This window comes from Hemicordylus capensis, chromosome 3, assembly GCF_027244095.1.
Source record: "Hemicordylus capensis ecotype Gifberg chromosome 3, rHemCap1.1.pri, whole genome shotgun sequence".
Classification (NCBI taxonomy): Eukaryota; Metazoa; Chordata; class Lepidosauria; order Squamata; family Cordylidae; genus Hemicordylus; species Hemicordylus capensis.
This window is the reverse complement of record NC_069659.1, coordinates 60,823,297-60,846,149: the sequence shown is the minus strand read 5'-3', so window position 1 is coordinate 60,846,149 and position 22,853 is coordinate 60,823,297. Positions and strand designations below refer to the sequence as shown.

Genomic DNA, 22,853 nt, shown 5'->3' with positions numbered 1-22,853 from the left:
CTACTGGGTTATAAGAGGAGTGAAATGTCATGTTAGACATTGTAAAGGATGTGTAGCAGCCTCCTAAGTAGAAAACAGTAATTTATGTCGGTTCGTCCCCCTTTCTGCAGCTTTGTGCAGAAATAAAATATTGTGCAAAACGTGTATTGCACTTTTCTCAGTAACATACCAGTCCTTTACCACAGAGAATTGTGTTGCCTGGCCATAGGAAATTGAAAGTTCTGATCCAGCTTTGACAATAGGTGTAGTGGTTAGTGTGCTGGACTAGGACCAGGGAGACCCCAGTTCAAATCCCCATTCAGCCATGATACTAGCTGGGTGACTCTGGGCCAGTCACTTCTCTCTCAGCCTAACCTACTTCACAGGGTTGTTGTGAGGAGAAAACTTAAGTATGTAGTACACCGCTCTTGGCTCTAGTTAGATAGACTTCGAGCTTTTGGAATAAGACATTAATCTGGAGATAATTTGCATTTTAATGGCCAAAATTTAGCCTGTACATGAAAGCTTTATTATTGAAGACTGGAAGGCTACAGCATGGATTTCCTTGACATATTGGCATAAAATTTATATATAAAGTCTAATGGACCCAGAATTAGAAAATATCTGATAGATGTTTCTTAGCAGAAACTCTTAATTTTACATTAAGCTATCGCCAACATATTTACCTGCTTTCAGCCTAGATCTATTCATACGTGGCTCTAAAAAACTTTGTTGCAAAGTTGATTGTAAAGCTGCAGTTGCAATGTTATTAGTTTTGTTAGTTTTGGTTACCTTTAGCCCAACAGATCTCCAATACCCCTGCTAACTAAGCAAAGAGGCACCTTTAAAGTTGTGGATCACTTATATTAAGCAGTGGGAGAGCAATTGTCCCTATCCAACCCCAGCACAATTTCCTTCCAGCGGCTTTTGCTAGTGTCTACCTTAAGTTTCTTTTTAGATTGTGAGCCCTTTTGGGACAGGGAACCATCTTCTTCAGCTGTTATTTTTTCTATGTACAGGAGAACCCTGTTATTCACAGGGGTTCTGTTCCATGGGGAGGGGGGAGATCGTGAATGTGAATAATGGCATTAAAATGAATGCAATTTGGGGGATTAGGTCCTACACTGCCCCCAAATTCCCCCCAAATGGGCCAAATAAAGTGCCCTACTGTGTTCCACTGCCTGCAAGGAGTCCAAAGATGCTCCTCAAGAGTAAAAAATTGGCCAAAAATAGCCTTTTTTGCCCTGTTTTTCTGAATCTATGAGCCATAAAATGGCTCCTGAAGTCAAAATGGTGGCTGGAGATGACCACCCCCAACCCGTGAACACATGGATCTAACCCTTTGCTGTTTCCCCCCCGCACATATACCAAGGACAGGTGTTTATTACCCGACCGCGGATACGCAAAACCGAGGACCCACGATTAATGAGGTTCTCCTGTAAAGTGCTCTGAGAAGTTTTGTTGAAAATCAGTGTAGTAGTAGTCACTGTACCTTATAACAGCTGGCTGTATAGAAAGCAAAAAACAGTGGCTGGCATACTGTGCAGTGAGTGAGTCACACATCCAAGAGAGATGCATGCTTACTGCTTCCCAGTCAGCCACAAACCTAACCCTGCAGCTTCCGAAAGCAGAGACTGCTCTCTGCCTCCCAAACTGTGCATCATCACTGCTGCACTGCCACAACGGGCTCGTGGCTGACTTGGAAGCAACAAACATGCATCCCTATTGCATGTGTGACTTGCTGCATGATATGTCGGCTGCTAGCTAACATCCTGATTAAGTTACTCAATAGTACTACTCAGAAGTCACTCTAAAAGATTACTTAATTTCAATAGGACTCCTGTCAAGTAATTGAGTCAAGATATCAGCCAGTGGAGACAGGAGGCTCTTGCTCAAAATAAGAAATAATAATCGGAAGAGGTGCCATGCACACTTTCTTTTTCTTTTTAATCTTCACAACTTTCATTCACACTGTAAAGTTAGAGCTGAAACTGCAGGCTTCTAAATGGCAAACCAAAAAGATATTTCATCCTAATTAGACTCCGCCTCTAGCTCAGAGCAGACAATCCTCCATTCTATAATAATGAATAAGAGATCCAGAGCACGCAGAAACTCAGGTTCTTTTCTTCAACCTTCCCCTTTTGTATACAGATGCCCACATCCTTCCCCTGATGGCTATGGCATGGTTGAGAATAACATCTGCACCAGTGTTAATCATGCTTCGTGCTATCTTGGGGTCCTGCCTGGCAAATTGCTTAAGAGGGAACTTGACTAACACTGACCATGGTTAAGGTTGGTGCACTGCAGACAGATAGCCTTTGACTGTAGTTATGGCCATTGGATAAAGAGCGCAGGGATTGGTGCAAGGCAGCGAAGGGGTTGGTAAAAGGGGAGTGCATGATCCTGTAGGCTGTTTCTGACCCAGAGGTGCAGATTCCCTCCCCCCAGCATTTGAGGAGTTCCTTCTCATTTTACTGAATTACACACACACACCTCAAATCTAACTAGATCCCCCAAACATATTTTTCTCCCTTCCCAAAAGTGCCTTTCATCTTCCTGATTAAAAAAAACATTAAGGAGTTGCTCCTCAAGCTTGCCCTCCTCCTGCACTCCATAACCATAGGGCTAGACCATGTGAGTGTTCTCTCTGCACCAGAACCTGTGTAAGAAGAAGCAACAGCATAGAGTCACTCAAGGTACTAGTGATATCAGTTACAATAATCACCTTCTGTAAGTCATCCGTCTTGGGGCCAAACTGCACCTTATGTTAAGCCCATCATTAGAAGGATTTAAAACCAGAATTCTCTCCCTTTTTGTTGCAGCAACAGCTGAATGTGGGAAGTGGTGTACAGTGTTGCTGAAATTGGTATTTGCACCAGAAACCCATTTCGGCGGGGGAAGGGGTAATTTTTGACTAGACTGTGGCACGGGGTGGGGAGTATTCACCCCTTTTCCTCCTCTGCAATGGTCCAGTTACATTGCCCTCACTGCAACTTCTTTTATTGTGAAAAAGGAGACACTACCTGCTTTCAGCCCATCTCTGAAAAACATAATGAGGTTGTTCACACAATCTTTGAGAGCACTGGGGAGGGCGGGGGTGGGGAAAGCATGGAAAGCACCTATTTCCCCCACCCCCGATGATGCGGTGTTGTCCCAGTCTATGTGGTCCGGGCATCCACATGACCGGCACTTTTGTGAGTCACACAGCATTCTGGAGGCCGGGGAAATGTATCCTGGCCTCCAATTTTCCCACCATGCACCACACGACCAGCATGGTGCATTGAAGGATCCCACTATGAGTTGGGTGCTCGAGGTACCCAGCTCTGTGTCTGCTTGTGCTGTGGAGCCTGGCATTCACATGACCCTGTACCTGAGTAAAAGGGTGCACTTGTGCCACTTTCCCAGGTAAATGGTCGGGTAAAAATTCCAGGGTACCCAGGAGGTCAATGCCAGGATCGGCCTCAATCCTGGAGCTCCACACAAGCAGCCCTACCCAAGCCAGGATAGGGCTGCTCATGTGAACAGCCTCAATATGTAGTTTGGATCTTAATGAATCCTGTTTGGCCATGGTATCTTTCTGTGGTTACAGGCACACATGAATGTTCAAAAGGAAATAAGACCTCAGTGCAAGGGATTACAACAGTTCTTTTTAATAACTCTGCATTTTCAAATTATCTTTTACATTTCAAAGAATTTAAAGATTTCAAATAGGAAACGATCTGCTGTTTCAATACTTTTTTTTCATGCAGCAGTTCCTCTTGCAAGGTGGAATAAAAAGTACAAGATGTGACATAAAGAAGTTGGCTTAAGTTTGGTTTTGAGGGCAAAAGCTTTTGAAAACTAGCAGTAGGCAGTTCACAGCAATATCATCACAGGAAGATCTCTGATGAACGGATCTGTTGTGAAAGCAGAGTATTTTCCACCCCCTTCCTTTGTCTCCTCTCTTGTTCACCCTATTGAGGTAACAGAAACCTTTCAGTCAGACATCATGAGCCATCACAGGCTGATTTAAGAGGCTGCCTACTCTTTACCTGGTAACACTTCCATCCCAACAGAATCTCTTCCATTTCCATGAAGAACATGAAGTGAAGAAAATTCCAGGCCATGTACACAGGTAGCTTTGTACTGCACTCTCTCTTTCTGATGTTGACGCTGGACTACCTGTGGGCATATGGTAAGATGTTTTATTAAATATAACCTTATCCATCAGAATGCTAGTAAGATGTGCATGAGAACTGGTCCAGAATGCTGCTGCAAGGATGCTCGTGGCTACTACTTGCTCTTTGAAGATTACACCTGTCCTGCGGCAGCTTCACAGGTTGTCCGTTTGCTTCTGGGCCTGATTCAAAATGCTGGTGGTCTTGATCTTTAAAGCCCTTTATGGCTTCAGGCTGGGATATCTTGTCAGACCGCATTCACCCATATGAATCTGCCAGGGCTCTTCATTCATCATCTCAAGCCCTGCTTGTGGCCCCACCATTTACTGAGATTCGGTTGGTGTGGACAAGAGACAGGGCTTTCTCCGTTGTGGCCCCTTAGCTATGGAATGCTCTCTGAGAAGAACTTTGCCACGCTCCCTCGGGGATTTTTTTTAAAGGTCTCAAAACCCATCTGTTTAGAGAGGCTTTTAAAATCTTTTAATGATAAATCGATGGACTTTTTGCTTTTTTGTTTTTTATTCATTTTTAATTGAGTTCTAAAAAAATTTATTTTATGTTGTGTTTTATTTGTTTTGTTGTTTTAAACTTTATATTACTTTTACTATTTTGAGCTGCCCCAAGCAGTATAGTATTGGAGGGGCAGGATAGAAATATTTATAATTATTATAATAAATGATAAATAAAACTGTTTCTAGATGTTGCCACCAGCAACACACTGCCCTCTTTAAAGCACCTTCGTTGGGATGATCCCCGCCGCACATTAAGGTCATCCGAAGAGGTCCGTCTTCAGTTGCCACCAACACGTCTGGTGGCAACTCAGAGGTGGGCCTTTTCTGTGGCTACTCCTGGGCTGTGTAACGCACTCCCAGCAGAAATCCGCAATCTGAGTTCATTATTGGCCTTCAGGAGAGCCCTTAAGACCTATCTGTTTGGCCTGGCCTTCCAGCTTTTTAAAACTGTTTTTAAATCGTAAAGGTTTGGCCTGGTTTTCCAGGATTTTAAAAACTGTTTTGTTTTAATAATGGTTTTATGTTGTTTTTACAGTTTTTGATTTTAACAGTTTATTTTAGTGTTGTTTTAATGTAAACCACCCTGAGCCATTTTTGGAAGGGCAGTATAGAAATCAAATAAATAAATAAGACATGGCCACAGCTCCAGTTAGTAAGTAAGAGACAGGGCTAAAATCTAAGCCAGGACTCAGCCCAGAAATTGTCAACAAGAAAAGTATCTCTAAGCACATGCAGACTGGTTTTTCTTCATTGAGAAAGCACAGCCAGCTCTTCTGCTTCCAGGATTTGGTGTAAGGGCTTTTAGGGAAAGGGACATGGTCGCTGATCAGACTTGACACTCTACCTAATATGGCTTTTTTTTTAAAAAAAAAATTAAAATTAAAATTTGATAAGTAGGTTATGACCCGGTTAGTAACACTGATCACACTAAAATAGTAACAAAGGATGCTCTATTCCAGGAAGCTTTGGAGATCTACTCTAGGGGTGTTATTATTGGCTTATGCTTTAATTTTACAGTCTCTATACTTTAATTCTCAGTGTTTTAGGTTTTGTTTAAATATTACCTATGCTATTGGTTTCAGTAATTTGAATTGGACTGTAAGCTGCCTTGGGCTTTCTGGAGAGGAGGATCAGTGGAGTAAAGGTTCAATAAAACTAAATTAACTAAACTCTTATTTTCATCAAAGTAACAAATAAGATTCAACAAACCATCATTATATAGGATCTAATCTTTCAGTCCCCTCTATAGTCAGTCTAATATTATATAGATAGATCTAGGTAGCAAAGGCAGCATTTAAGATATTTTGTTATCTCTGTAAAGTTAGTGCATAAATAGCACTTGAATATATGCCCAAAACCTGCTCTTGTATTAAAGCACATACCATTTCTATTGACACAGCAGGATGTTTACTGGTGTAACAGACAGATTAGCAATTGTCTTCTATGCCGTTACTGAGGCTAAATATGTAGGTACAAGTATAGAAAATCACAAGCAGAATGTTTGAAAGATGGAGATGCTATATTATATAACCAGGCTGATTTAACTAATTTTCTTTATCAAACCTGCACACGGAGAGCCCCGCCATTGCTCAACTCCTCTTATAATTAAGAAGTCCTTTCTAATATTCAGATGAAATCTATCTGCCTGTAGCTTAAGCCCAATAGATCTAGTACTGACCTCTGGGGCAGCAGAGAACAAATCTCTGCCCTCTTCTATGCGACAGCCTTTTAAGGTGCTATCATGTCCCTGCCCCTTAGTTTTCCCTTCTCCAGGCTAAACATACCCCAGTTCCTTCAACCTTTCCTCACATGGCTTGTTTTTCAGACCCTTAACCATCTCGATTGCTTTTTGAGAACCCATCCCAATTTGTTTACTTTCGAAGTACAAGGTCCAAAACTGAACATGGTCCTGAAGATGAGATCTGATTAGGGAAGGATAAAGTGGAATTATTATTTCTTGTGACCTAGAAACAAGGGTCCTATTGATGCAACCTAAAATTGCATTCACCATTTTTGTAGCTACATTTAACTGCTGACTCATGTTCAGCTTGTGATTGGCTGCAAGTTCCACATTCCATAGCTGCTGCTGCTTGTGGTCAGGTTTAGCTTTTTCCTACAGCTATCTATATGAGGCCGCCAGCCCCACCAGCAGCACTGGGAGACAGGAACCTCCACACCACAGGTTCTCCTTGTCAGGGCCCAGAGTGTTGGACTAGGACCAGAGAGATCTGAGTTCAAATCCCCATTCAGCCATGAAACTCACTGGGTGACTCTGGGCCAGTTGCTTCTCTCTCAGCCTAACCTACCTCACAGGGTTGTTGTGAGGAAAAACATAACCATGTATTCTGGGCTCCTTGGAGGAAGAGCAGGGCAGAAATGCAATAAATAAATAAATAAATAAATAAATAAATAAATAAATTCATTCATCCTGGGCCCCTTTAGGGTCTCTGACTCCAGAGACCAGGCACCTAGAAATGTAATCTTGGTGCCTAGAGAAAAACAGCTTAATAATGATTGCTTTAGAGAGCAATTCCATCCCCTGAGCCAGAGCCTACAGTTGATGTCCCTCCTCCTCTCCGCAGTCACAGCACCCTGCCTCCTCTTCCCCCTTGCCAAGTCTTCCTGGGCTCACCTTCCTCCTCCTCCAGCTGCACCACAAAAAGGGTCCCTTCCCTTTCTGCATGGAGCAGTATGGCAAGAAGAACTGGATTGGAAGAGCAACAGCTAGGAACATGGAAGCTGCCTTTTACTGAGTCAGACTATTGGTCCATTGATACTGGCAGCGGCTTCTCCAAGGTTGCAGGCAGGACCCTCTCTCAACCCTACCTTAGAGATGCCAGGGAGAGAACTTGGACCCTTTTGCAATAAATTGTAGCTGGGGATAATGGGAGTTGTAGTTTAGCAACATCTGGAGTACCACCGGTTAGGAACTTCTGCCCTAAGAGGAATATCTTACAGTGCTCACACATGTAGTCTCCCATTCAAATGCAATCAGGGCAGCTCCCTCTTCCATCCCAGGGACAGGAGATAGTGCTCCACAAAAATAACTACTTCACAAGTTCACTAAGTCTGGGAGCACCCAATGCTATCCAAATATCTCATTTCTGTGTTCCTTCCTGTTGCTCAACGTAACATCTATTAAAGATAAAACCTGAAGTGATCGTTGGAAAAGGAAGGAAGGAAGATGCTGTGAATGGTATTACATAGTTACTGCACACCATGCTGAAGCAGATGAGGTCTTCAACTCACACTTTCCATCCCTCTCCTTTCAGGTAGTGAGACTGAGAACTGCACCGCCAAGATTGATGTCAAACGAGGCACCATAGTTCATGAAGAGCCTGGCAAGTTAGCCACTATCACGTGTCACGTGACATTTTGCCGTGAAAAGCCTGTGCTGCATTGGTACCAACAGGCCAACAAGACAGTGGTAGTGCCTGATGGAAAGAAGCATAAAACTGAGTGGACATCTGGAAACATTTTTGCTTTGACTTTTTTTTCTATTCATAAGGAGGACAGTGGACTGTACTATTGTGAAGGTATTGTGGGGAAAAATAAAATCCAGGGTCATGCAATAGAAGTCATTGTTCAAGGTAAGCATCGTAATAAATCATGACAATAATGGCCTGATTATAGTGATCTAAATATATCTGGAGTTCATCCTGTCTGCAACAAGTTGATGGGGCGGGGGTGGGGGTGGTATAATTAATGCAAAAATAACTAAATAGACTGCCGGCAATTCAACTTTCAGCTCAAATGTTACTACATTTCTTGTTCTCTATGTACTTTTGGTATGTTGCACCATGGTCCTTTGTTATCTGTTTGCAGTTTTAGATGACTAAAACCAGCATGGGGCCAGAGGCACACTAACCCCCGGACCTTAGGGGCCCGGCCCAGTCCTCCAAGGTCCAGGGAAGCCTCCAAATGGCCAGGGCTGGGGGCCTCTGGCAGCTGAGCCACCCCGAGTCCACCCCACCCAAAGCTTCACTTTTAAAAATACACACACACACACACACACACACACACACACAAACCATCTTAATGAGGCCGAGGGTTGGCCGCAGGGGGATGCAGTGGGGTGAGATCAGGAGAGACGCTGGCCTCATCTGTTCAGGCCAGCGTCTGTAAGCAATTGTGAGGAATGCCTGCGCAGTTGTGATCATCGCAAGCCCATGACATCACGGGCTTGCAACAATCTCTAAACTGTGCTGGCGCGCCTCACAGTTGCTTAAAGGTGCTGGCCTGAACAGTTGGGGCCAGTGACTCTCCTGCTCCCACCCCACCGCCACCAGGGGAGGGGTGAGAAGGGCAAAGGGCTGCTCTTATCCCCCCCCCTCGCGGCCACCCCTCGATCGCAGTAAGACTTTTTTTTTAAAAAAAGTGGAGCTTTGGCGTGGTGGGCCCCCCAAGAAGGTTGGGGGGCTCACAGGGGAGCTTGTGGCTGGGCAGTCCAGGTGCCCAAATTACCTTGGTGTGCCCCTGCATGGGGCCCATCAGTATAATGGCCATGTTATCTCCTCTTTGTCATGATGGTCCTGAACTCCTCTCTCCCTCTGTCTCTGTCCTTTCTGCATGCTCTGCTTGATGCCATTGGCTGATCTGTTCTGATATCACAGTGGTCTTGAGCAGGCAGCAGAATCACAGGTTTTAATACTGAGTTGTGTGTCTCTGGTAAGAGCAGAGAATCCCTGGAGGGAGGGAGGTCTGACATCCTAGACCAGGCCTGCTCAATTTAGGGGGGCCCTGCTATTTTTGGACTACAACTCCCATAATCCCCAGCCACAGTGGCCAATAGACAGGGATTATGGGAACTGTAAGCCAACATCCGAAGAGGGCCAAAGTTGAGCAGCCCTGTCCTAGACTGACATCCTAGTCTGACATCTTGCCCTCTCAGTTTGGTTAATAAAATAATTGTATTAACTGCCTTAAAGAACATGCTGAGAAAAGTAGGATATATTTTTTTTCATAAACACATGTTTAAAACAAATCAATAATAAAGGAATTGTGTACAAAGGGTGAATCTTAATAGCAAATCTTATTTTGACAGAGCCTCTGACTAACATATTCTGGTTTTTCTAGACTTTACTGAATTTGTTTTCATGAGAAATATAAATCACAAAACCGTAAATAGACCCTATGGACATGAAGAAACATAAATGAGAGTCATTGTCAGGTTTGGGACTAAATTAAATTTCACTTGACCGCCCTGCCCCGCCCCTGACTTTTGGAAGTCATCTTCTGTGGCTTCTCAAAGCTTTCTATATGCACCATTAGTGCTAGAAGGGGCATTGCTACACTCGGAATCACCTGCTCAACAACTGTGTCAGTTTTTAAAAAAATCAAATCCATGGAAAAGTTGCAGAGTGAAAATTAACCTCACAACCACATTTGGGTGTGGTCAAATTTCACATTTCACCTCTATCAAATTTCACATTTCACATTTCGCCTCTATCTTTATAATGGGTTTTTAAAAATCCAAACAGGGAAGCACAGACTGACACAATTCTTTCAGGAAGAGTCCCTTTAGATGGTTTGTCTTCTGTACGACACACTTTCATGAGAAAGTTGAAATAAATATGTTTGAATATCTACATATTAAGAATCAAGAGGGCCTTGTAATGTCAAATTTGGTCATACTCAGTTCAGTCGGAATGTTCATCAGATGAAAGTAGGTTCATCATTTTGCCTCAGTGCTCCTGTACAGCTTTTACCACCTTCCATCAATGTTTTTTACCACCTTCCATCAATGGGGAAAACTGCTGCATTCCTTGTAGAAATGTGCATGAAATGAATTTTTTTATTTGTTTTGAATTTGAATCAAATTCCAAAAATTCACTCAAGTTCACTTTGAACTTGAATCAAATTCGAATCTTGTCTGACTATTCAATTCAACCCTGTTAGGGTGCCTTTTTTAACCTAACAGGGGACTCATTGGTTTTTTTAAAGTGCCAAATGACTCCCAAATTGAATTTTAATCAGTTTTCAAAAAATTTATTCAAATTCAAATTTAATTGCCCTTTTAAGGAGTGATTCAATTCAAATTTGAATCACTTGAATCACCCACATTAAAGTCAAATTGATTCAGATTTGAATCGATTTCCACATCCCTGATTCTTTGTAAGGACAGCTCGTTGAGAGTTGTCAACAACTCAATGTGTGGCAGCTGTGAAAAAGGCCAATTCCATGCTAGGATTCATTAGGAAAGGGATAGAAAATAAAACTGCTAATATCATAATGCCCTTATACAAATCTATGGTGCGGCAACATTTGGAATACTGTGTGCATTTTTGGAACTGGAAAAGGTGCAGAAGAGGGCAACCAAGATGATCAGGTGCCTAGAGCACCTTCCTTCTTCTTAATAATAATAAGAATAATAAGAATAATAAGAATAATTTACACAATCAGACAGGTGTCATTGACTGGTTTGTTTTATCCAGACATCGAGTCCTTCCCAAGGACCTAGGATGGCTGAATTTTATTGTCAATGTTGTTGCTGTTGTTATAGATAGCATCGCAGAATATAGGCTTTTCCCAGTAAAGCTGCTTTTTGTAATTGGCTGATGGTGATTTCTGTGGCCCCTATGGTGTTGAGGTGCTCTTCAAGGTCTTTTGGAACTGCACCCAGGGCGCCAATTACCACTGGGATTATTTGGTCTTTTTCTGCCACAGCCTTTCAATTTCAATTTGTAGATCTTTGTATTTGGTGATTTTTTCTATTTCTTTTTTTTCCTATTCTGCTATCCCCTGGTATTGCTATGTCAATTATTTTAACTTGTTTTTCTTTCTTATCAACTACAGTTATATCTGGTGTATTGTGTGGCAGATGTTTGTCTGTTTGTAGTCGGAAGTCCCATAATATTTTTACATCTTCATTTTCTTCAACTTTTTCAATTTTATGGTCCCACCAATTTTTGGCTACAGGTAGCTTGTATTTTTTGAAGATGTTCCAGTGTATCATCCCTGCTACCTTGTCATGCCTCTGTTTGTAGTCAGTCTGTGTGAGCTTTTTACAACAGCTGATTAGGTGGTCCACTGTTTCATCTGCTTCTTTACAAAGGCGGCACTTGCTGTTTGTTGTGGATTTTTCGACTTTTGCTCTTATTGCATTTGTTCTTAGTGCCTGTTCTTGTGCAGCCAGTATTAAACCCTCTGTTTCTTTCTTCAGGTTGCCATTCTTAAGCCATAGCCAGGTCTTGGTGATCTCTGATTTTCCACTTATATTGTGCAAATATTGACCATGCAGTGGCTTATTTCTCCATTTTTCTGCTCGCTTCTTGATTTGTTCTTTCTTGTAGGCCTGCTTTGTTTCATTGGTGTTGAATAGTTTCTTGTTCTTGACCATTTTATTAATAATAATAATAATAATAATAATAATAATAATAATAATAATTATTATTATTATTATTATTATTATTTGATTTCTATACCACCCTTCCAAAAATGGCTCAGGGCGGTTTACACTGAAAAACAGTAAATGAATAAGATGGATCCCTGTCCCCAAAGGGCTCACAATCTTAAAGAAACACAAGATAGACACCAGCAACAGTCACTGGAGGTAAGGCTTACTAGGTAAGGCTACAACATCTGGGGCTTTTTAGTTTAGAAAAAAGACAACTGATGGGGGAAATGATAGAGGACTATAAAATTGTGCATGGTGTGGAGAAAGTGGATAGAGAGAAATTCTCCTCCTTCTCCCATAACACTAGAACCAGGGGTCATCCCATGAAATTTATTGCCAGGAAATTTAGGACCAACAAACGGAAGTACTTTTTCACACAATGAAAAAAACATTCACACATCTCTGCCATAAGATGTGGTGATGGCCACCAGCCTGGATGGCTTTAAGAAGGGCTTAGATAAATTTATGGAGGACAAGTATATCAATGGCTACTGGTCTATGGGCCACCTCCAGCCTAAGAGGCAAGATCAGTTACAGGGGAGCAGCAGCAGGGGAGAGATATGCCCTTAGCTCTTGCCTGGGGGCATCTAGTGGTGTGCCACTGTGTGAAATGGCATGCTGGACTGGATGTGCCTTGGACCTGGTCCAGCAGGACTGTTGTTATGTTCTTATGTCAGGAGGCCCAGAATATTTAATAGTTTTTGCTTTAAATTGTGTTAATGAGTCCAATGACCCTTTTCCACTGCAAAAGCAGTTTTTCCTTTAAGCTCTCTCACCATTAAGCCATTTTACTTCCACCAACAAGACTGAAATGTGTTTTCCAGTAGAGCTCAGGAGAGGGAAACCTACTTTTTGGTGGGGAGGTTCAGGGGGAAACAGGCTGGCAGAAGAAAGAGTACACACTCCCTTTCTGTCCTCCAGCTACCCCTTCTCTCCAACAAAGCACCCTCCTCCGCTCTTGGGGATACTGGGCATTTACAGGCACAGGACATTCAGAGACAAATGTGAATTGCTTGAGAAAATTGCATTCCCTGGAAATCCTTGCCTATATACAGGATATGAATGATTTATACAACTGGTTATACAGACTTTTATTCTTCTTATTGTTTCATTTCAGTGCAAATTTAAGGCTACTGTATTGGCAACGAGGGCAAAAATTGTTCGTTGATTTATTTGTTTGATGGTATTTTAAGTTTTACAACTCTTAATAGGCTGACATCCTGACGGAGGAGGCAGCAGGAGATGCATCCTTGCATCAAAAGGTTGTTGTTAATGCAGCTTGAGATGTCCCCATTTCCACAGTGCAGGTGGGTGGAGGGGGGCAGTATGTTTGCTGATCTTTTCTGCCTCTGGAAGGCTCTGTGCCTTCCAGGGGTGTAGCTATAATTGAGCAAAAGGGTTCAAAGGACCTGGCCCCCAGCTCTTGAGGGCCCTCCAGCTACCCCTCCCCCAATATTTTCTTCGTTATTCATTAACGGAATGCCTTCTTCTGCATGAACCCCACCGCCTGCTGAGATCTGCTGGACAGGTCCGTCTGCAGCTGCCACTGGCTCGTCTGGTGGCCACTCAGGGATGGGCCTTCTCTGCTGCTGCCCCAAGGCTTTGGAATGTGCTCCCTAGTGAAATAAGAGCCTCCCCATCTCTGACAGCTTTTTAAAAGTCTTTAAAAACACATCTCTTCAACCAGGCTTTTAATTAATGTTGTTTTAATTGGTTTTAAAGCTGCTTTAAAATATTATTTTAAAATTATAAATTGTTGTAATTTGTGTGTCCCCCCCATTTTTGTCTTAACGAATGTTTTACTTTGTTTTTATTCTGTTGTAAACCACCCAGAGACGTAAGTTTTGGGTGGTTAAAAAAATGTTTTAATAAATAAATAAATAAAATAATAAAATTGTCTCCCACACTCTGAGGGGCTGCCAGAGGGGTGAACACGCCCCGCTCCTCTAGCTACACCCTTGGTGCCTTCCAAAAATAATATTATTACTTTGAATATTTATATAAAGCAGGCAGTGGTCTGTATGCAGCCACAGCGGCCGCCCAGCTGACCCCACCCCCCACATCTGACATCAGACGTGGGGGCTAGCCACACCCTCACGTCTGACGTCAGATGCGGGGTGCATGATCTGGCTCCCTAAACTAAGGCTGGCACTGCTTTTGCAGTGCAGCCAGGAGCGGCTCTTCTCTGCCTTAAAGGCAGGGAAGAGCTGCTCCTGGCTGTATTGCGAACACAGTGCCAGCCTTTTAACTCCGGAAGAGGCCGCACGGCCCCTTCCGGAGCTAAACTAAGGCTGGCGCTGCATTCACAACGCAGCCAAAAGCAGCTCTGCAGCCCAGGTTCTTTGAACCTGTTTGCCCAATTGTAGCTCCGCCCCAATATAAAGGAATTTCAACAATATGTCCCTGAGGGCTGCATGACTGCCAGGGATATATTTTCGGAATGTACAGAGCACTTCCAGAGGCAGGGAAGATAATAAAAAATGGCTCTACCTAAACACTGCAGAAGTGGGAACCCTCCAGCTGTGAAGACAAAGCTTCTCGCTGTGTCCTCGGTTCATTAGTCAGGATGCCAGCCAATAGAGTTTTCCCTTTATAATTTAGGAAAACAGAAGCATGAGAGGAACAAAAAAATCTACTCTGTACACATCTAAAAATTATGATTTCCTTCTTTACGAGTAGATGAGTGGTTGTCATGCAGGCTGTAGAATTATCAGTCTTCTCTGTAACAGAATAATAGTACAAAGAAGTAAAACATTCATGTATTCTGAACCAATATTTTACACTACAGTCAAGTAACTCTAATTTGTATTTGAACTCCCTGATGTAAGTTGAGTGATGTCACACTGAATAGAACCTATATTTGAGGTTTTATATATATATATATATATATATAGAGAGAGAGAGAGAGAGAGAGAGAGAGAGAGAGAGAGAGAGAGAGAGAGAGAGTGAGTTTTTATAACATGATGCAACTGGAAAATGAAGTGTGAAATAAACCAGTTTTTTAAAAAAGAATTAATGGAGTGCAATTACAATTGATCTGCAAATAGCTGCTGCCCTAGGTTTTGAGATTCTGCAGGTGCTCCCCCAAATAGCTTCCCTTTCATCCAGCTATGGAACACTTTCATCCGACTACCATTACAATTCCTGCTTTTTAGGAACAAATTATCTTTAAATTCAAATGAGTCCATTCCCAGCTTCTATCAGGTCTTCTTGGAATTTCATGAGACCACAGTTTTGTATATCTAAAGGTTTGGCAACCAGTACTGACTGTACCACAGCAGGGGTTCAAGACTTTCAAATGCCTGAGGGTACCAAATGCTGTCACTCCCTCCACCACCACACCTGCCCCCTGCCAACCTAACCCCTACCCATTGCTGCCTCACCTGACCCCCACCCACTACTGCTGCTTGTCAGTTCTACATTCTCATCCTCTTCTTCGCATTGAATTTGAATAGGCGGGTCACAGAGACGTGGAGGAAAGAAGAGAAGAGTGATGGGCTAGAGACTAGAGCATCTCCTCACCACTCTCCACTTCCCTTCCCACTCTGTCAATCTCCACCTTTTCAAATCCAGCCCTGCCTGAAGATGCCAGGGATTGAACCTAGGACCTCCTGCATACAAAGTAGAGGCTCTGCCACTAAGCTATGGTCCTATTTGCAGTGAGAGGGACAGATGAGAAGGAGACAGATCATCAAGGGGCAGGTGCAGTGCAGGAGGTGGGGTCAGAAAACCCAGAGGATCTGTTGCCTGAAACAACTAAATACAGCAGTTATGAGGTCAACCCCACTAAGTCAAGTTTTCTAAGTCAAGAGCATGCATGCCTGGATGTCAAGAGCATGCATGCCTTTTCTAAGTCAAGAGCATGCATGCCTGGAGCATGTTTTCTAAGTCAAGAGCATGCATGCCTGGATGATAAACAGGCTTTCTGAACCTTCTTTTCACATGGCTCAATTACTACTACTACCGCTATTATTATTATTACTACTAATATTTATATATTGCTTTTTACAATTACAATTGCCAGATGCATTATATTGTTTTTTTTTTAACAATTACAGTTGCCAAATGCATAATTGGGATGATATTTAGCAATTCTCCCCTTAGAACTTATAGTACAGCCGCCCCTTGCCAACCGCAAATTTCCCAATCACGGATTTGAGTATCCGTGACTGGGAAACTGTGTCCACCATCGCTGGCTGCCTAAAGATGTACATAGCAGGTGGTATAAGAATATGATAAACAAACAAACCGCGACCAGAGTATCCGCGGTTTGGTGGCTTTTTTCACATTTGGGCGGGCTTTAGGGTCATTTCCAGGGGTCATTTCTGGGATCAGGGGCAATTTTGGGGGGGATTCCCTGTTTTGTTCTACATTTGGCAAATAAGATACAGCATCATTATGTGCATAACAGCATTCTCAGAATTTAAGTTTCTCATTGCTCCATATATGCCCTGAATTACCAGTTGTTAACTCTTTGGTCTTTGTGGTTAATATTTCTATAGTATTGGCAGCCCTCTAGATGACACCAATAGTTTGTGGTCTGTCTTGACAGTCACTCATCTTCTATAGATGTTGTATCTGAGCATAGGTTTTCTGGGCAGATTTTAGTGTTTTGGAGGCATATGCAACAAGTGAGATTTTCTGCTACATACAGTATCTAATCTTGTAAAAGCACCACCGACAGATGCAGTTACTGGTTCTTTCACACTGTAATACTTCAGCACAGCTACTTTTATAGCACAGCTACTTTTATAGCAGCTTTTAAAACTGTTTGAATCTTATTTCATGGTGTGACATCCAGTAAAACTCACCGTAGTCCACTTCCGTAGGTGTCTTAGGGTGGGTTCAGACTTCTCTGCCACCCAACATTCGCCTGACATTTATAACTGAGATTTGAAGTCTGGTGGTAAATGTCAGATGGATGAGTGAAGTCTGGTTCAGACATTGGCAGGTTCACACATCACAAAATGAGCCAAACTTGTGGCTCATGCTGGGAGCACGTGCTCCTCAGGAACCTCCCTTTCTTGCCGACTTACCTTTTGTTTGTTGTCTGAGCCTGTGCTTAATGTTGTCATTCTTACCATGTTTGTATAAAGCATTGCCAACTGACCATTCAAGAAACCTTTGTAGATTAGCCTTTAGACTTTTAGCTATGGACTCAATTTTGGTTGCATTAGATTTTAGCCATTCTTTGAGTGAATAAAGGAAAATGCAGGTTTAAAAAAAACCAAAACTTTCACACCTAGGACACATCTAAATCAATTTCAGACTAAACCAAAACTAACACACCTAGGACACATCTAAATCAATTTCAGACTAGTCTTTCAACACCTGCTTAGAGGTTGCTTTTGTCTCTCCTTGTCTGGCCTTACTCCACATCAGAATATCTTCTGTATAACATATAGTATTATCAAGTCTCTCAAATGTCTATTGGATCACCTTTGATACACCCCTGGAACTTTCTTTTTTTTTAAAGAAAAAAGGGAAAAGCCTAATGCTTATATTCTACATTTGAACCTACCAAAAGGGATATTTGATGCACACAACCAGGAACTGTTGTCATCTGGCTCAATTCATCAAAAGCTACGACTAGCATCAAGGACAGTACACAGTTCTACTCTTGCTAATTTTACTGTTGATGTCTTTTACAGTAGGCAATTCAAAGTGTTCTGGCAGAATTGCTTTGGTCATATGTCTTGGGTCCAAATATACTGTTATGTGGCTCCTGCCACGTTTGCTCAGTCACTGGAGTGACTCAGTCATTGGACTGACTCACTCTGTAGGTTCTTTTGCCCAATTATCACCTTGAATTTTTCCATAGTGAGTTTCCATTTTGTTCCTTTTGAACATTATCCTGTAGTTCCTAAGGAGACTACCAAGATGCTTTCATTACAGGTGGTATCTATATAGGTGTTCTGATAAGTAACCTAGCCATGAAGCACATCTTTGTCATATGTACCAACATGATCTTCTGGGTCCACTTCTACATTAATACTTTGAACAACATTTAAACTTTTCATGGCCTGTAGACCGACCGACCGACCTACCTATCAATTAATTAATTAATTACACTTTTATACCGCCCAAAACTTGTGTCTCTGGGCGGTTCACAATGATAAAACACTTAAAAACACATATAAAAACACATAAAAACAATTAAAAACTAACAATTTAAAAATCAATCACAGAATTAAAAATATCAGACCTAGTAGCTGCTATATCAAAATACGCTTGTATGTCATTGTGGCATGGCTTTGCACCATGCCAACTCATGAGTAGCCCCCCCATGGGGAGGCTACAACAAGCCTCTCGGCATCAGGAGGCTCCCCAGAAGGCACCACACACTCATGTGGTGTTTTCAGGGACTTCTAGGGGCCATGAGGCCTCCAACCCCTGCTGCTTGCACTGACTCCGCAATTGAGCTGTAAATCGTCTGGGCGGCCGATCTGGCCACCCAGGGATGACTGAGCGATCGTCTGCGGGGAGAGTGGGTGAAACCTTGGGAGGGAACATATCATTGATGGTCCCTAATCCCACATGGTTGCTATTTACACTTTTTACAAAAAGAAACAGGTCGGCCTCAATCACATAATAGATGTATTTATTATCCAGCTTGGCCCCTGGTGTGTTTATTATCCAGTTTGCTAATGATTTAGCTCATTATCTTTATTAAAGCGTGCTATTCCAGTCACTCTCATTTCTGGAGGGGTGGTATATAAATCAAATAAATAAATAAATAAATAAATAAATAAATAAATAAATAAATATTGGATTGGATTTCGATAGATTTTTGAACGCACTCTTTTTATAGATCAAAATAACCAATCCGAATCTGGAAATGCTACAAATGTTCCAGAAGATCACTGGACAGCTAAAAAGTACAAGAAATTGCTTATTTATAGCCTGGCATTCTTGGGAGCACTGGGCCTCCTTTGCTGCTTCTGCCTACTGCATTTCATACGGAGGCGTCAAGGTAAACTCGTCTGTTTTCTTCTGTCTCAGATTCTACCCTCTCCTTCATCAGGAGTATTTCCAGACAGCAGGCTTTACCACAGGTTTTCTGTGAGTTCAAATTTGCGCCCCAAACCCGATGCAAAAAGTGGATTTTTTTAACTCCAGACATAAATTAGGCTACGCTCTGATGAGCAATGAAAAACCCGAATTGTGTGTGAAGTGCTCCCCGACAGCTCGCAGGGACATCGGGATAAGTCTGGTAGAGAAGTAAGTGCATATCCTCCATTCTGGAGGAGAAGCTAGCTAAAAGCCCTGTCTGGAAATGCTCTAGTTTTTCCAAATGGCAATTGAACACAGCTTCCCTACACTTAGGCTTGGAGAAGTTCATACGAGGGAACCATTTACAGCGACATCAGGATGGCGAAAGATTGTGCCGTTCATACAGCCAATGGCATTATTAAGCTTTGCTCCTGATGATTTGCAATTACTGAACATTATATGCCTCCCTAAAAAGCAGCACTTTAGTGCAGTGCTCAAATTGACTTAACTTAAGGCACTTCCTGCCTCAGTAAAGCCACCTGTCTGGGAAAGTTCTAGCAGAGAAATTGTGTTCTCTGACTTTTGCTGCTCAAGTATATTTTCCTTTCTCTTACTGTCCTCTCATGACTACAGAAACCTATTTATTTAGTGCTTGAGAAATTCATATTCGAGGATAAAAGTAACTTATCTGAAATTTTTATCTCCACCCTATTGAAATAGCTTGTCCTGCTAAATAATATTTGCTACGTTTCTCCTTGATCCCCGTCTTTTCAAGATGATGCACATTCAAACAATAGTTATATTTGGCAGAACTAACATAAACAGATTTCATTGAGTTTATTTTGTATCTTTCTTTCTAGTGAAAAACAAAAAGGTCCCATCAACCTCAAAAAGCGAATTGAATGTGGTAGGTTTGTTGATGTGTGTCATCAATACTTGGTCATTATATCTTATTTTTGTGTGCTTAAATGTGCATAGTGTTATAAAAGAAACAATGGCTAACATCCTGACTAAATGGAAGGAAGGAAGGAAGGAAGGAAGGAAGGAAGATTAGACATGCCTAATTTCGGTGGGACTTCCTTGAGTACATTTAGTCAGCCAATATCCTCCAACATTTCGCAGATGAAATTAGAAACGCTCTTGAGGATGGTACCAAGAGTAGTAACTCTCCCCATGGCTTGGTGGACAACACACCAGCATGCCACAAGGAGAAAGCAGGAACTGAAAGTGCATGCAAACCAATAGTTTCAAGTGACAAGAACAGACGGCAAGTCAAATACATACAACATGGAGGTGTGTATTCATTAGGAACAATTGAAAAATTAAACTGGGTGGGGAGCATTCGGTTCAGTGTTTCTTCCTTATACAAATACACCACCTAATGAATGGGTACCAATGGGGTTTATTTTTTTAATCCTATTTTCACCAATACATCACACTTTCAGAGGTGGAAACTTAACTTTTCCCTGCAGTATCAACTCTCTCTCCACCTCCTGGTGGCTGCTGTTGTGTCTTCCTGGAGTGTCCTGATGCAGTGTCATTCCAGGACACTGTGGGGAAACAATGTTGGCTGTCACAAAAAATGACCCACTAACTTATTATTCAGTGTTATAAAAGGCTTTTGTGCTTGGCAAGAAAATGATTGTCTTCTGTGCTAACCACTAACTATCCTCTTTCAGTTCAGTAGATATACAGATGCTCAGCACTGCAATGATGTCTCAGATAAGCGATCTGTGCTTCATCAAGATGCTGTGCCTTGCTTGCTACATTTTCCAGAGGGCAGCACTGTTGATAACAATGAAATCAGTTGCTCACAGACCACTAAGACAACACCAAATTCTGCATATGATGACTGTGTTATCAGTACCAACCAACTCTTACCTGCAACTCAGGAGACCCTTGTTTATGCAACACTGAATCATGAAGAACATTTACGGAGAAGTCAGCCCCCTGCAGAAACTGAATTTATAGAATATGCCGCCATTGGGCTGAAGAAATAAATGTTTCCAACATCTCTTTTTTCATTGGTTAGTGCCATAATATATTCCATAATGACTCAGCAGACTTTCTCAAAGAGGACACCATTGTATCCCTTACTTAGGATATGCATATTGTGCAAACCATTTCTGCCATTCTGCCATTTCTTTTTTTGTTTCAAGAAGATATTTATTCTTGTGATATAGTTTCTGATCATTCAGATGAATCTTATGTTGACTGACTGACTGACCTTTAGCAGTTTTCAGAAGTTTCCCTGCAGATCCTGATTGCAGCAACCTGTGATCTAATCAAACCATAGTACTGTTGATTAAATAAATACACTAGTACCACCTTAAGTGGTACAGCGGGGAAACGCTTGACTAACAAGCAGAAGGTTGCCGGTTTGAATCCCCACCGGTATTATATTGGGCTGCAGCGATATAGGAAGATGCTGAAAGGCATCATCTCATACTGCGCAGGAGGAGGCAATAGTGAACCCCTCCTGTATTCTACCAAAGAAAACAGGGCTCTGTGGGCGCCAGGAGTCGAAATCGATTTGATGGTACACTTTACCTTACTACATTGCTAAATCCTTTCTTCAAAGAAGAGAGATTCCTATTTCATCTACAACCCTGTAACAAAATCCCTGTCTCCACCTTGCCATCAATCAACAGTCGGATGAAAGGTTTGAAATGTTCACAACAGAAATGAATCAATGAACTATTATTCAGAGAAACTGTAACTTCTCTCATTTTTGCCTGAGGATCCAGCTCGCTATATGTCCCTGGGAGATTCTCAGTGAACAGAATGAATGTATGTGCTCTATTAACTAGAAAGCAAATTGACAAATCTTTAATCATTTATTTTACTAATCTTATCCTCAGCAAGTAACATAACTGATTGGTATTTTCTATGCAATCTAAACAGGAGAGAGAGAGAGAGAGAGAGAGAGAGAGAGAGAGAGAGAGAGAGAGAGAGTCCAAGCCAAAATAATGGACAAAAAACTATGAGGCTGAGAGATCGATTCCTCTGCAGAATATAGTAATTAACTACATTAGATACAAAAGGAGGGTGAAAATTCATATAATAAAGTATGGATTGACAGGGTACTGCACCACTTATTGGTATTGCAGCCGTTGAAGTAGTTCTTAGAATATGTTGAGGTCGTACACACAACTTCGCCAAGGAGGGAAGGTGGGCTGCAGGGAAAGCAGGAACTTGCCTGCCTTCCCTGGCAGAGAAGCAGCTGCTGGTTTCCATCCGCCACACCAGGCACTCACATGAGCAGTGGTGTGGCAAATAGAGATGCTGGGAATGGGAGGTCTCCCCCACCAACATCCCAGGGTGCCCTGGGACACGAGCATGGTGGCTGCTCTCGTTAGAGCAACCACCGCACTGTGTGGCTGCCCCTTTCCCCTGGTTGGCTGCCAGAAATGGCAGTGACCCAGGGGGAAGCTGTTTAACCTGTTGGCGATTACCCAGACTATAGCTGTTAAGCCAACTACAGGCATGAAAGTGGGGCTTGGCATGGGTGCAGCTAACCCCTGCCCTAGCCTAGGTTAGACTGTGCGTGTGAATACTCTGGTTATATATGAATGTTAACATGGAGATTACTGGGGTCCTGGGTTGCTAAAAACTGTCTCCAGGGCTGGGCTGGGGTCACTGAGAGGGCGCCGGAATGAATGTAGGGGAGGGCGCCTGGTTATGAGCAGAATGGGTACTTAAGGGTGGGAGTATTCACTGCTGCTGAGTGCAGCGGAACCAGGGGTGCCACTCGGGTGGGGCGCACCGGGAACATGCCCTGTTTCTCAGTGGGCTAGTCCGAGCCTGACTGTCCCC

The 22,853-nt window shown here is 42.4% G+C and overlaps 1 protein-coding gene across 1 annotated transcript; it reads left to right on the top strand.

Annotated features, from left to right (window-relative positions):
- Positions 1-6,051: 6,051 nt before the first annotated feature.
- Positions 6,052-21,037, top strand: LOC128350486 (uncharacterized). Its single transcript, XM_053308910.1, has 5 exons — positions 6,052-6,118; positions 7,921-8,238; positions 18,856-19,017; positions 19,898-19,944; positions 20,717-21,037. Exons 1-5 carry the CDS (start codon positions 6,052-6,054, stop codon positions 21,035-21,037), a joined length of 915 nt encoding a protein of 304 aa, XP_053164885.1.
- The last annotated feature ends 1,816 nt before the right edge of the window (positions 21,038-22,853 follow it).